At 30.9% G+C, this 15710-nt stretch overlaps 2 protein-coding genes and 1 pseudogene across 2 annotated transcripts; 2 read left to right on the forward strand and 1 right to left on the reverse strand.

Moving 5' to 3' along the window:
- Nucleotides 1–6266: 6266 nt before the first annotated feature.
- Nucleotides 6267–8149, forward strand: LOC107009591. Its single transcript, XM_015208935.2, has 4 exons — nt 6267–6579; nt 6673–7250; nt 7339–7854; nt 7965–8149. The coding sequence occupies exons 1-4, from the start codon at nt 6306–6308 to the stop codon at nt 8097–8099; spliced, it is 1503 nt and encodes a 500-aa protein (XP_015064421.1). The 5' UTR covers nt 6267–6305; the 3' UTR covers nt 8100–8149.
- A 963-nt stretch (nt 8150–9112) lies between these two features.
- On the forward strand, nt 9113–10517 carry LOC107010059 (heat stress transcription factor A-7a-like). Its single transcript, XM_015209329.2, has 2 exons — nt 9113–9480; nt 9792–10517. Exons 1-2 carry the CDS (start codon nt 9187–9189, stop codon nt 10515–10517), a joined length of 1020 nt encoding a protein of 339 aa, XP_015064815.1. The 5' UTR covers nt 9113–9186.
- Nucleotides 10518–10943: 426 nt separating this feature from the next.
- On the reverse strand, nt 10944–14511 carry LOC107010518 (annotated as a pseudogene).
- Nucleotides 14512–15710: the final 1199 nt, after the last annotated feature.

Genomic DNA, 15710 nt, shown 5'->3' on the forward strand with positions numbered 1-15710 from the left:
AGATGCAAGTGTTGGAGTTGATATAATGAGATTTGATGCATCTATTGTATCATTTAATTTAATTAAATATACATCTAAAAAATTGAAAAACATCTTAATGCTTAGAAAATTGCAAATAACTTGATGCTTAGAAAATTGAAAATACTTAAAAGTCATATTGGAGGAGGTGTAACTCATAACTAATGAATAAATAATTAACTTTTGTGTTGGATTAGTAGTTAATAATTAATTAATATAAATACTTTATAACATTTTAATTAGTGTAGGGGCAAAAAAGTAATTCAACTTTATACTTTGGTGCTTCACACTTATAATAATACTAGTTTCTGAGGACGTGCTTCGCACGTGTGTTTCATGTGGATTTTTATAGATACGTTAGAATGACTAAAATCTCATGAAAATATATATGTAAATTGTAATGAATAATAAAAAGTAACAATTACAAAATTCAAAGACTTACGACAATAAAACATTCATAGAAAACTAAATTAAGAAGTCTAACAGAGTGAAAAAAAGACAATAAGAAACAGAATATTTAAGAAAAAATACAATATAGACATTATTCTTATAAGATTGATGTATATATAGATTAAAAAATAAGTACAAAATTAGTACATAACTCTCTGAGTTTTTATCGACTCCTTTCATATCCTATCAAAATTCAAGAGTCTTCATCATCTGTTTTTACTATAGAATAAAAATAATAGCCTAATAATCTTGGTAGGGGTTTCATGAGATAAAGAAGTTGAATTTATATAAATAGAATAGAAGGAATATCAAAAGATATCTTAAAGTTTTAGTTTAAATATTTGCAGGTTATGAATATGAAAAGATGAGAGTTATGAATATTAAGAGTATAAAAGTTAAATAAGTAATTAGAAAATAATATTAAATAAATGAAGAATATGAAAAAAAATTAAAGTTAGCAAACCATGTAAAAAGAACAACTAAAGTTCTTATCATGTAATTAAGCATTAATGAATTTAAATTTGTGAATCTAGAGTCATTCTTTAGTAATAATCAAGAGGACATTATCAAGTGCGTCTCCATTTTGTAGATTTGCACCCTTTAAATTATTAAATTTCGTTATTTATCATAAAGGATAATACTTTATCCACATCAATTATATTATTCATGAGAGGGGTTAAGGAAAAAGTTATAAAAAGTTATAAGAAGAGGAAAAGAAAAGAAATTTAGGTAAATATTTTTTTTAAAAAAAATTATAATTATTATATACATATAGATTATAGATGATAAATATTAATAGATTAGATATTTAATTAGGAATTAATCTTAGGAAGTTTAAAAGTCATTAATATTTAATTAAATTTATGCAATCAAATATTTAAATATTTTAACAATTTAATTTATAGAAAGGATAAAATCGTAATTCAACTTTCAACTTTTTTGTTCATGCTTTTAGTAATACTAGTTCTCGAACACGTGCAATGCACGTGTATTTCATACCATTTTAAAGTACACGAACACACAGTCAACTATGAACCTGTGTGCTCTAAACATAGTCCATGTTTATATATCAAAGTTCAAATATGCAAATGCATGCACAAATCAACTTATATCTGAATTTGAGTTTTATTGCAACAAAAACTTTTCATAAATAGATATTATACTAAAAGAAGTGAATATGCTGCTAGGTTAGCAATAATACAAAAAGTGTTGGTCAATATTTGTAGCTAAATCAACTAGGGAAAAGGGTCTGATATACCCCTCAACTTTGTTATTTGGAGCTGATATACCCTTGTTATGAAAGTGGCTCATATATACCCCTACTTATAAACAAATGACTCACATATACCCTTTTCCTCTAACGGAAATGAAAAAAAAGATAATTTTAAGCTAACTTTTTATTTTTTTTCTACAAAAATATAATCCCATATGAGTAAATTTAATCCTCGTCAAACATATTTTTTGACTTTTTTTTTGTTTCAATGGCTAATTTAGAATTATTATTTTGATAATCAAATTTATTTACGTTTCACTTATATTCTTGTAAAACTTATTGTAGATGACCAAATTTTTTTCTTCGAATACAAAAATCAAATTACAATATAGACAAAAAAAATAGTTTAATTTTTTTTCTTTAAACAAAAGAATGAAAGAAAAAAACAAAATAAGAATAAGAAACTCAAATAATTATAATAAAAGAAGTCAAAAAATAATTTATGTATTAAAAAAATTAAAATATACCTTGAACTTTGATAGAAGAATCATATATACCCCTAAATAATTTTAAAAAAAAATTAAAAGTAATAAATATAAATTTAAAACTAATTTTTTTAACTTCCGTTAAATGAAGGGTATATGTGAGCCATTTATAACGGCAGGGGTATATGTGAGCCGTTTGTATAACGGTAGGGGCATATATGAGTCACTTCCATAACGAGGGGTATATCAGCTCCAAATGACAAAGTTGAGGGGTATATCAGACCCTTTTCCCAATCAACTATATTGGAATAGATTTACCTGAAGTAGATTCTTTTTGGAGGAGAAATCTAACCAAAAAAGGCACATGAAATAATTGGAAAAACCCACCTTATGATACACTCTATAGAGTAATTAATGAATGTAAAAAGATTGCTCAAAATAAATATCATTGAGAAGATTAAACTATGTGTGACCAACAATTTTATATATTAAAATATAAATGAAATTAAAAAAAGAAGTTACTATTGGAAGATGAAAGAAAGAAAATTTAATGAGTGAAATAAATTTTAGAGTTTCTACACACAAGAATTGTAAAAAAAGTAAATAAAAATTTTTCTTGGAAAAGTTAAATTTATAGAACAAAATTACGGAAACATGAAAAGACACATGGAAAATTGAAAGGTCAAATACTATTAAAATAAATATAAAAAAATAGTGATGAAATTTAACTTTAAAAGATACATGAATCTCATTTAATTTCTTGTCTTTAAGGTATAATTACTCATTTTTATTTTTTTAAAATGTGAGAGAAATTTGAAAGGTCAAGATTTTGAAATGAGAATAAGAAGATTAAAAAAAATATATATATAAAAATTATAAAAGTTTTAATTTAGTAGAAGGGCAAAATAGTAATTCAACTTTTTACTTTAGAGCTTCCCACTTATAATAATACTAGTTTCTGGACACGTGCTTTGCACGTTTGTTCCATTTGAATTTTTATAGACATGTTAGAACGACTAAAATGCTACGAAAACATATATGTGAACAACATGTAATGAATAATATAACACAAAAACCATAAATAAATCTTTAATAATATAACCAAAAAACACCAAATAAAGGGCATATTTTGATGTTTCAAATTAATTCTTTTTAAGCAACCTACTATAACTTTTGAACTTTGGTTAATAGTTAGCAAAATTTCAATAAAGTCACAAGTGGCTAATTTGAGCTCAAATAAGTATTTAGACTTACGACAATAAAGCATTCATAGAAAACTAAATTAAGAAGTCTAATAGAGAAAAAAACACAAAAAATAGAGAAAGAAAAAAATACAATGTATACATGCTTCATAAGACGTTGATCGATAATAATATAGACGGAAAAATAATACAATATATTACATAATATTCCGAGTTCTTATCGACTCTTTCTCCAATATCATATCAAAATCAAGAGTCTTCTTCGTCTACTTTAACTATAGAATAAAAATGATAACCTTGTTAGGGGATCTGAAATGAAAAGACTGAATTTATATAATAAGAAATGAAGGAATACCAAAAGATATCTTAAAAATTTAGATTAAATATTTAGAGATTACAAATATGAAGACATGAGAGTTATGGATATCACGAGTATAAAAATTGAATATGTAATTAGATATGAGTTATAAATATGAATATTTAAAGCAAATAAAACAAATAACGTGTCTCTCTAATTTGGTAATTTGCACCCTTTTAAATTATAAAATTTCTTTATTTATCATTAAGAATAATACTTTCTCAACATAAATTACTTTGTTTATAAGAGGAGTTACGGAAAATGTTATGAGAAGAAGAAAAGTTGACTAATCAGGTAAAAAAATTTGTTTTTGTTGTTATTATTATTATTACTATATTTATTATTAACTAATAAACATGGCCATGCTTCACGCGGTATGAAAAAAATTATTAATTTCATGATCTTTTAAAATAATATTTTAGTTTCAATCTTCAAATAAATTAAAGACTTATAAATTCTAACACTTTTTAATATAGTCTTATAATATATACTTAAAGTAATACAAATAAATAACTGCTTATGAATGTCATTTTCTGATGCAAATGCAATTAGTAATCTTGCTAAGAAAAATATACAATTTTTTTTAAAAATACACAATTATTAGCCTTGGAACCTCTTCTTTAGAAAAACTATTTGAAATAAAAGAAATATATTAAGATCCTACGCTTAGGAATTTCTTAACAATATTTTTTAATTCTTCAATTATTTTGGAGATACTACCCTTAGATTTTTCTTGTTATGATTCATTAGTAAGAATATAAGTACCTAAAATAGAATAAAAAATAAATAAAATTTGTAACATGAAATTTTAAATTTTGTATGTTAAAGATATAAAAAAATATTCTACAGAAATAATAGTTAATGAAAGGACAAAGAATTGAAAAAATAGATGAATATGAAATCATAAATCTTTTAATTGATATCTTCTCCCAAATTTCACATTAATAGGAAAGTTGAATACCACATTTTTGACAAATGCACAACATGATATACATAGATAACGTAAACTATTTGAACATAGATCAATTTGAAAGTATCTCAATCTTTAAAAATTTCGCTTATCAATTAAGAAACAAATTAAATAAAAAATAAGATTAAAGAGAGTAAACATAAATTGTCAACAAACAAGATATCAAGCAGAATCATGCATGAATAATCATTAACTAGCTACTAAAATTTCAATACGAAGAACGAGTTACTCCATCAATTTTTTGTACGTGTCTCTAAAATTCACATTAATAAAAGAAGTAGAATAATGTATATTATGATAATTCGTAAGATGATACAATATGAATTAGAAAAAATGATATTCTACACAATGAAATTCATCTCATCAATATAGTTGAGAAATTTAAATTAAAAGAATAACATTAAAATAGAAATTAACACAAGAATAAAATAATATACGAGAACATGGCAAAATACAATATACAAATATAATATTCCAAATAAATTCAAGAATTTATTAAAATAATAAACCAGTTGAAAAATAGTCATTATCATGAAAGTAAGATACAAAATATCATTATTAAAATCTTATATAATATTATTATTTTCAAAAACAAAAACAAATAAAATTAAATAGTACCTGAAAATTCTGAAATAATCTCATCAAAAGGAAGCAATTAATGAACAAAAAATATTCCTCCATTAGTTAGAGAATTATAGGAATCATGAAAGGTGACAATAATTTTACCTCTACAATTGATTTTGAGAGAGGAAAGACTATTAATGTCATAACTCATAAATGAGTATAAATAATTAAAAGAGAAGATGAAAAGTTGAATAATTTGTATAAGAAGATTTAATGAAATAATCATATCCCAGACGTGGGAGAGGGAGGGTTATTTTTTTCCTAGTCAATTTAATATAATTTAATTTAGGCATAGTAATTATAGATAGAGAATAAAATATTAACTAAATTATTTAGACATATAAAATCTCCAAAAAAAAAGAGCAAAAATAAATATGAATGGATATATATATAGAGAGAGATTATTTATTTATTTATTTATTATTTTATACATATAGATTATAGAGAATAGATATTATTAATTAGATATTTTAATTAGAAATTAACCTAAGAAAGTGTAAAGGTCATCATTTTAATTAAAATGATATAATTTAATATTAAATTAAATAGTAAAATGATTTATAACATTTTAATTTATAGTAGAGGTAAAACCGTAATTAAACCTTCAACATTTTTGTTCATGCTTTTAGTAATATATGATACGATGGTTTTGATTTGTTGGAAGCTGTTTCATTTTTTATTTCGAAGTAATTAATTTGAGTCTGTTCTTACAAATGTGAATAGCATGGTTTCGAGCTGGGAAAAAGCACTGGCTGAAAAATATCGAAAGCAGGATTCAACAATCCCCAACATAGTCCTCGTGTTGATCAAAGAAAATTTAATGTCATTTAAGTTGGTTAACTTTAAATTTAATGTTTATGAAGAAATTATTTACAAAAAATTGACATATTTATTTAAAGAACATAAATATGAAGTCATCCACATATATAAAATATATATATAAATAGAGACAGCTAGTGTATACACAAGGACAGAAAAATTAGACATGGCTCAATTTAGAATTTCATTTTCTTGGTTCAATTTGCTTTCTCTTTTGCTAATCAATGTGTATGTTTTGGGGGTTTTCTCCTCAAGTCTTGATGGAAATGAACAGTACATTTCAGCTGTTGGAGATTCAGGGATGCGACGCGATGGGCTAAGAGTGGCCATAGAGGCATTAAATCAATGCAATGAGGTTGGTGAAGAAACCACAAAAATGGGAAGCCCAAGGGCTGCTGATTGCTTTGATGTTCAAAACAAAGCCTCTTCTCAGCAACAGAGTGAGTTGAATTTCTCTGTGTTTTTTTTGATTTTGTTATGTTTGAAATGGTTGGTGTTTTTATATGAGAGAATTTGTTCTGTCTGTGGTGCAGATCCAAACAGGCTGCTACATAAAGTGACTGAGCAAGATAACAAGCTAGGCGTAGGAAAATCATTTCCAGGACTGACGAAACGAGCGTTGAACAACGTAGACCTTTATGCAGCAGAGAAAGAAGTATACTTGGGATCAAAATGTCAAGTTGATGACAAGCCAAATCCATGGCAATTCTGGACGATCAGGCTTAAGAGTGGTAACATGGATACTCGTGCTGGTAAATGCCCGAAAAATGGACACAAAGTAGGTCCATTCGATCCTTCTGGCGAATTTGAATGTTTTGGCAAAGGATGTATGAATCAGCCATTGGTGTACCACAATTACACAACTTTACAAGGGACAACCCTTAAAGGGGAGTTTCATGGAACATGGGATTTGAATGCTGGTTCGAGTGCAAACATGAACACCTCTTTTTATTCTATACGATGGCAGAAAGAACTAGGCAAAGGCTGGATTTTTTATCATGTTTTAAGGACCTCAACAAAGTATCCTTGGTTAATGCTCTACTTAAGATCAGATGCCACTTCTGGTTTTTCTGGTGGATATCATTATCAAACTAGGGGAATGTCTAAAATTGTGAGTAAAAACATAAACTTTTTATTTTTTCCGCGATTTTGTTCATTTTCTTGATTACCCTTTTGAAAAAGATTGTATTTTTATGCAGATACCAGAATCACCAAATTTTAAGGTAAAATTCAGATTAGTTGTGCTGCAAGGTGGAGGTCCTAAAAGCCAATTCTACCTGATGGACATAGGGAGTTGTTGGAAGAACAATGGAAACCCTTGTGATGGAGATGTGACTTCAGATGTAACAAGATACAGTGAAATGATCCTGAATCCAGAAGCACCATCCTGGTGCAACCCAGATGACTTTAGTTTGTGTCCTCCATTCCACACATTTCCAGATGGAACAAAAGTTCATCGAACCGACAAGTCTCATTATCCCTATGAGGCTTACCATATGTATTGTACACCAGGGAATGGGGAGCATGTTGAGCAGCCTAGTATACCATGTGATCCTTATAGCAATCCTCAACCTCAGGAGATTTTACAGATTTTGCCACATCCTGTTTGGGGTGAATATGGTTATCCTACTAAGAAAGGACAAGGTTGGATTGGTGATCCAACAACTTGGGAGCTTGATGTTGGGAGGCTGTCACAATCCCTTTATTTTTACCAGGTTTGTATCAATTTAAGTTATATATACAGACCGTTAGACAGTATAAAGTCTTTTTACACTATCAGTATAGTTTAATGCGTGAAATTAATGATGCGACATGTTTATTACAGGATCCAGGCACTGCACCAGCGAAGAGGAAGTGGAGTTCAATTGGTTTGGGAACTGAAATATTTAGAGATGCTAATCAAGTGGCAGAATGGACTGTTAGTGATTTTGACATTCTTGTACGGTTGTACAAGAATTAGAAGTGTCAAATGTAAAAACAATTTAAAAAAGAAAAAGAAAATTTATCAAAGGTGTATTTGAATTTGAGAAATAGAAAAAAAAATTCTCATAAGTTATTTTCTTTCAATTCTTGAATATTTTGTTATTTGATTATTTATTTTTGACTTAAAATGGAAATGGTTGAATCAACCACTTTACAACTAACAACCACTTTACAACTAATCAACTAAAAGTCAATCTTTAATAAAATTAAAATTTGACTACATGAATATTCTGTTCCCTTGTGATACAAAAGAAGTTGAAACAATTTTTGTTTTTCTTGATTTAAGACAATCAAATCAATTGGTAGTGTAATAATTTATTAAATAACAATGTTTCTACATTTATTTAATAAATTCAACTTCAAAAAAGTGAGTTTGTTTTATTATATTTTTGTCTAATTTTTTGTTTAATTGCATAGAGGGGATGATAAGAAGAGAAGGGAAAGGGGTCTGCGAGAATAAAACTCACACTTATTGTGAGGAAATTAGAATTGATTTACTCGTAAAGTGTTTATATCAAATTAATAGATGTACTACACACATTGTATAAGCTTTTTTTGTTTAATCAATAATTTTTTAATATATATTCTCACTTCATTAATCACAGTAATTAATAGAATTGACGTAAACACAGAATGAATGCCATACAAATTTAGACTATCTTTAGATGACCATTTCTCAAATCGATTAGAGTAATAGTCAAATTTAGATTATTAAAGTATAATTAATAAAAATAATGTAGTAAAATAAAATTGTTGAAATTTAATTAATCTTTTCTTAAAAGAGCATAAAATGCAAACCGAACAAGTAAAAAAGGACGGAGGAAGTACAATTTAGAAGCAGCTGGCTGTTGTGTGTGACTTTAGAGGAAGAGAAAAGAAAAAACCACCAATGGTCCTGATTCTAATGCATTTTTTCTGCATTTTGTACTTGAAAATATTTGATTTCATTATATATATTAGTATGTTTACACACTATATAACTTACTAACATGCATGATCAATTATTTCATTCACTTCCAAATTTGCTCAAAAGGTTTCAAAGAAAATAATATCATCAATCAAGAATGGAGATTAACATTCAAGAAAATGGTGGAAAGGGAGGAAGAGGAAGAAGAGGAGGAGGAGCTGTTGGTCGAGGCCGGCCGAGGCTCACCGGATTACGAGGAAACTCTCCACCACCTTTTCTAGTGAAGACATATGAAATGGTGGATGATCCTGAAACTGATCCTTTGGTACATTGGACTTCTAGCAAAACTACTTTTCTTATCACTGATCCTAACAAGTTTTGTGTTGAAGTTCTTCCAAAGTACTTCAAACATAGCAATTTATCTAGCTTCATTTACCAGCTCAATAACTATGTAAGTAACATTCTCTCTGTTGTGTTCCTACTTCTCGAAATTTCGTTTCCATCACTACTAGTTCAACAGCTTTGATAGTGTTGTAACAGCAGTGCTCTTCTGTTTTTCGATATGTTTCCTGTGTTTTTATCTCATTTGTATTGATTTTTGATATTTGACTTCTCATTTAGTATTGTTTTATGTTTAGTGCTCCTTTTCTGTTGGTTAATGACTCGAATTTGCAGTTTCACTAGTTCAAAATCTGTGATAGTGTTACTGCGATTTCCACTTCTGTTTCTGATATGTTTACTATGTTATTTATGAATATTCAGCGTTTTAGGAAGGTCTGTTCTTACAAATGTGAGTATGGAAATCCATGGTTTCGGGCTGGGAAAAAGCACTGGTTGAAAAATATCAAAAGCAGGATTCAACTATCCAAGGAGAACAACACACAGCAAGGTTCACATAGTCCTCGTGCTGATCTGGTGAGCAATAATCTGGAAGAGGAGCTGGAGAAGTTGAGGAATGATCACATTAGTCTGAGGGTAGAACTTCAGAAGTTGAAAGATGGACAAGAAAACATGAGATCTTTCTTTCCTATGTTGCCAGGATGCGGTAAGGAAAAAGAAATTAGGAATATTATGAAGTTACTTCTTGAGAAATCTGAAGTCAGAGGAGACTCTAGCAGCGATGACACCACAAAGAGGACCCGATTGGTGGAGTCACCAGATCGTGTGGCTGGCTCTGTCCAGGATGGGATTGGACAGACATCAAACTCTGCTGGTGGCTCCGTAAGTTCCAATGAAAAACAGAAAGAAGAAGCAACTGCTCAAAATGCTAAGAATCGTAAGTTTTGGGAGAAACTGTTTGAAGATGAGTCAGAGTCGAAAAATGAAGGAGCAGAGGAGTCTGAGCAGGAACTGAATCGTTTGAAGGCTATGGCAAAGATCGAGGAGATGGTAGAAAGCAAGATTGCTTTGGAAGGAGAAGCTTTGATTGCAAAGGCTGCTGCTAGTTTAAATGATGAGACGGAGGCTTATCTTCAACTATGGACCTAGTATATTCTCTTTGGTTCCGTATTTCCATCAAATACAAAAATATGAATTCTACTACATGTTTAAATTATGATCTTCTTATCAAATTGAATTTTTTTACTTCGTCTGCAGGATGGAGAAGAGAAATGCTGATGTAGTACAGCTGATGTGAAGGTCCTGTATTCAAATGGACTGTTCTTATAATCGTTCCAGCAACTATTAATGTCTTTTGTGTTTGCATAATCTCACCTAGACACTATACTGGATGTAGGAAGTTAACTTTGTAGTGCTTCATAATTTTAACTAATTAGAGTATCAAAACATCCATTGAGTAGCCTGTCTCTAAAAGCTCTCGCTGAGTGATGACATCTGAAGCTGCTTACTTTGACGCCTACAGTTCTGTTATATATAGACAACAATTGAACTTAAGCATTCATTTTTGTTTGGATATACACTGGAAATCGCGCCATGGTTCTTAGTTAATTGCAGTATCTTACTAAGTCACAGAAAAATAACACAAATGAAACCAATAAATAGCTATACAACAATGATGATCATAGGGATCAGACCAGAAACAGGATAAAGTAGGGGGGGATTTTTTTTCTCTGTTGATTCTTCATCATGCTAAGAAATGCTTACCTAGGTCCTGAAAGAATTGAAGGAAACAAGTTTGTCGTGGTGTCTGCCACTCTTTTGATTGCTGCAATTGTTTGTGAATTTGGAACAGTATAGTCTAAGTGAGATTCAATATCCATTGTCCCCTCGATCACTTTAACCACCATTGACATGGAAGGCCTCAGAGTAAAATCATTCTGTAAGCACCAGACAGCAAGCTTCATCATATGAATAACTTCTGATGTATTGCATTGCGGATCATCGCTGTAGCTTCCAATCATGTCGATGAGCTGATTGTTTTCGGCTTTTTCCATAAACAAGCTAAGCAAATGTGGATGTTCCAGTGAGTGTGAATAGTCCACGTTCTTGCGTCCACAAGGATCTCCATTGCAACAATTCCAAAGCTGTAGACATCTGCTTTTTCTGTAATGAATGCACTACACCATTCAGGAGCCAAGTATCCAGGGGTTCCCCTAATTCTGGTCACTATATGGCTCTGATCCTTATCCACCAACTTGGCCAGGCCAAAATCAGATACTTTTGCACAAAGATTCTCGTCAAGCAGAATGTTCTGCGGCTTAACGTCTAAGTGCACTATTCTTTGCATACATTCTTCATGAAGATAAGCCAATCCTTTTGCTATATCATGGATGATTTTTCTTCTTATTTGCCAATCAATACTGAATTGAGTGGAGGTTGTGCCAAAAATCCATTTATCCAATGATCCATTACTCATGAAATCATAAACTAATATTGTGTGCTCTTTCTCAGCACAAACTCCAATTAGTCTAACAAGATTAACATGATGGATGCTTCCTATGGTCTGAATTTCTGCCAAGAATTCCTTCTTTCCTTGGCCAAAACCATCAAGAACCTTCACTGCTACTTTCTGACCATCTCGAAGAACTCCTTCATAAACTGAGCCGAAACCTCCCTGACCAAGCTTTTTCTGGAAATTCCCAGTTGCCATCTTCAGCTGTTCATAAGAAAATCTTACAAGACCAGATATCTCCCCTGAGTAATCATCAATATTATCTTGTAATGTGTGTTTTCTGTTGAAAGCAATCAAGATGCCAACAGTTAATGCTATCAGAAGAACTGTTCCACCAGTTAATCCAGCTATAATGCTAATTCTTCTTGTAGCTGTAGCCTTACCTTTTTCTGCTTCATTTGGTAATTTGATGAATGCAGATGATTCATAGACACTTCTTCCCTTTCCATCATTTATAAGTGACAGAACAGGAGAGGGTAAATAGCAGTCACCACTTGAAAAGTTAATGAAATACCGGAAGAGAACTACTTTACAAGAGCAGTTCTTCAAGCACAACGCTTGGCAACTTTCCTCATCTGTTCCTCTCAGAGCTGCTGCATCAGTGTCGACATAGTTAAAGTAATAGACATCCGAAGCACGGTCCATTCTGTGGGAACTTTGTCCATCACATTCCACCGGACTAGCTTCCACACATCCGTTGTTTTCTCGATCATTACTTTTTATGAATGGACCTGGACAAGAACAAATTCCATTTGAGCAAAGCTCCAAACTGCCACAAGCTGTGGGGTAATCACAAAGCCCGATGAAATCTACCAAAAGATCGTTTGTCTGATCACTTCCCTCGGTGTAGGCTCGAAGATGTCCATCATAATCATATCTCAAATATTTCATCCTAGAAGGTCTTGAGAACACAGCATTTGGCTCATTCGGCTCGGTTGAGGATATGTACAAGGCAAGAGTACCATTCACTGCTTTGACATAACTTTCATCAAAGCTATCCCTTTCTCCCCTGACCAAAAACTTAAAATACATCTGTGGCTTGTCTGATATGTAAAATGCAAACAAGCCTTGATTGGTTACAGAGATATAGTAGTTACCTTCACTCCAATTGGACGAAGAAACTCTAGCCGCAAGTCTTTGACCAGCCCTTAATTTCTGGCCTGGAAGCAGTGCATCTGTTGGATGATCAAAAGACTGCCAGACAGACTGATTATACATGTCATGAAGCACAAGATTCCCAGTCTCCATCATCTTAATGCCCGAAACAAACTTATTCGCGGTGCCTGTAGACCATACAAGAGTTCCATCCACATCTTTTAACACTAAATCTCCATCTTGCAGCAATTGCAGCGTTCCATTTTCATGAATTGGATGGTTTCTGTTTGCAAACCAGACCAGCTCAAGGTCAGTCCAGCGCTGAGCTCCTAGAAAGTCCTGACGAAGACGTATAATTCCAATGGAAAACACAAAGGCATCATCCTCTCCATTTGAAGCAAAACCACAAGCATATCCCATGTCCTTTTCTATATCTTTGAGCATCAGAATTCGCATGAAAGGTCCAGATGATTGATTGAATGAGTAAAAAGGCCATGTCAAGGGCTTTGTAACATTGATAGACGATACATTACTGTTTATCCACGTTGTGGGTATTTTCACCGAGTGATAATCAGGAAATTGAGCCAAAGTAAGGTACTCAAGGAGCACAATGATCAAAAACATCAACAAATGTTTGACAGAGGGTAAAGCCATGATTCTGTTTAGACAAAAAAAACTAATATGTTCTTTGACCAAAAAACATATTAAAAGGGAAAAGAATTCTTATACATACAGATAGTTCATCTGTGAAACCTCTAATTTATATCAATGATTTGACGATCATCGATATGAATCTATTCCCATATACTTAACTACTTGTCTGGATAGGGTAAAGATGATTTGAAGCTGATGTTGTATTTTCTTCTCTTTTTTCTATGCTTGGAGACTTTGGAAATGATCTTTACCTACTTTTACAAATAAAAAAAAAACAAAAAACATTTGACTAGCATGCTCTATGTGGACAATTTCATCTTGCACGAAAAGAAAAGTACATTTGATATTTGAATTCAGTTAAATGTTATCCCTTTGTCTTAGTTGTTCATGTTTCACATAGGACTTTTCTTCTCCTGACTAGACTGGGACTTTGCCTAACTCTGGTAAATAACTCCAACAAAATGAATACAGGAAGAAACATCTCTTTATCATAGCTGTAACTCCAAAAGTTTCTTACCTTACTTAAAAAATTGAACAACAAGAACACATAAGGCTACTCAAGTTTTGGGAGTCATCAGAGATAATGCAGTAAGCTTGGCGTCGAGTCACTGTTTAGATTTTAAGTAACCATAGACAGGTTAGGTTCCATATCCATTATGTCATTTCTATTGTATGAAAATCATCAATCCCTGATATCTTGAAGAATTTTTGTGCTTAAAAGAGTAAAGATCACTTCTTTTTTTAACTTTCTTCATTTCACAGACCTCACTTGAAGTGAAAAATCTTCTCATGAATGACTTATACTAACCAAAGACCTCAACTTCAGAACATTAAAAAATGTAAGACATCTGTTTGTAAGGTGATATTTCCTTAAACCATGTAGCTGTAATCTTTGACTATAGCTATTAGTCAAGAGTCAATTTTTAAAAGAAAAAGACAAACTGTGACATAAGGAAGTGTTATTTGAGCCAAACTTTATCACATATGGAAAAGTATTGCCTGAAAATTTGAACTAGGAATAACTGTTAACAAGTTGAATATTCCTTCTACAACTTTTCTCTTTTTCTCCCATTTCATTTATGGTGTCATTGCTTTTTAACAGGGAACTACTTTCTTGATAACAGAGAAAGAAATATTTAAGGGTCAATTCGAAATTCAGTGGAATTTCAACAAACTTTTGCAAAGCAATAGAGTTTAAACTCGTGACGTGCATCTAACCCACACATCATGTATTGCGCTCTTATCATTATACCAAAGTCCCAAAGCTTTTTCCATAAAGAAAATTTAGTAAAGCAACTCCTCAAAAAAAAAAAGAAGTTTCTTGTCTTTTCAAAAGAGTGTTTCTAGGGCCATGATTTTTATTAGAAAAAATAGGAAAAGCATAAACTCTATTTTTTTGTTCCTCTCAAAAACCCCACAAAGAAAAAAGGTGCATAACATGTAATGAAAATTAAAAACACCCCACTACAAGTCTAAGACATCATTTATATCCCATCAACTAAGAAACTTTTTTGTTGTTTCTTTTAAAAAGGAGAGGCTTTTTTTATTTGTCCAAATACAAGCATAATGATAGGTCAACGTATCAAAATGAATTTAAACAGATTATTTGCAGTGTGATAATGAAATCATCATGTAACCAAAGACTGTGATAAAAAAATAAAAATAAAGAAATAGGTATTGGAGAACAACTCAAAAGAAGAATATGAAGAATCAATTATTTCTCCAAGGAACATTTTGGTGCGCCAAGCCATCATTTCTACTATGAAAATATTTTGCATTGTTTTCCAACCATTTGGTTTTCCGTACCACTTATCTCTGTCTCTCTATTCTATTTTTTCTTCCATTACAATCATATGTGAACCAACTTGCATATATATATTGGTATTACTATTTCACGAGGTACCTGTTAGTATTTATTAGTGTTGTCACCGAATGATTTTGCGCCGATGGCAAATCTAGAGCATATACTATGGATTTTCAGGTATCTGAGGTGTCGCTTGATAGCTAATTAGAAGAAATATTGTATTTTACATAAGTACTATCATGTATGGTAGTTAGTTAGAATTATGTCTATAGTTATT

This window comes from Solanum pennellii, chromosome 2 (assembly GCF_001406875.1).
Source record: "Solanum pennellii chromosome 2, SPENNV200".
NCBI lineage: Eukaryota > Viridiplantae > Streptophyta > Magnoliopsida > Solanales > Solanaceae > Solanum > Solanum pennellii.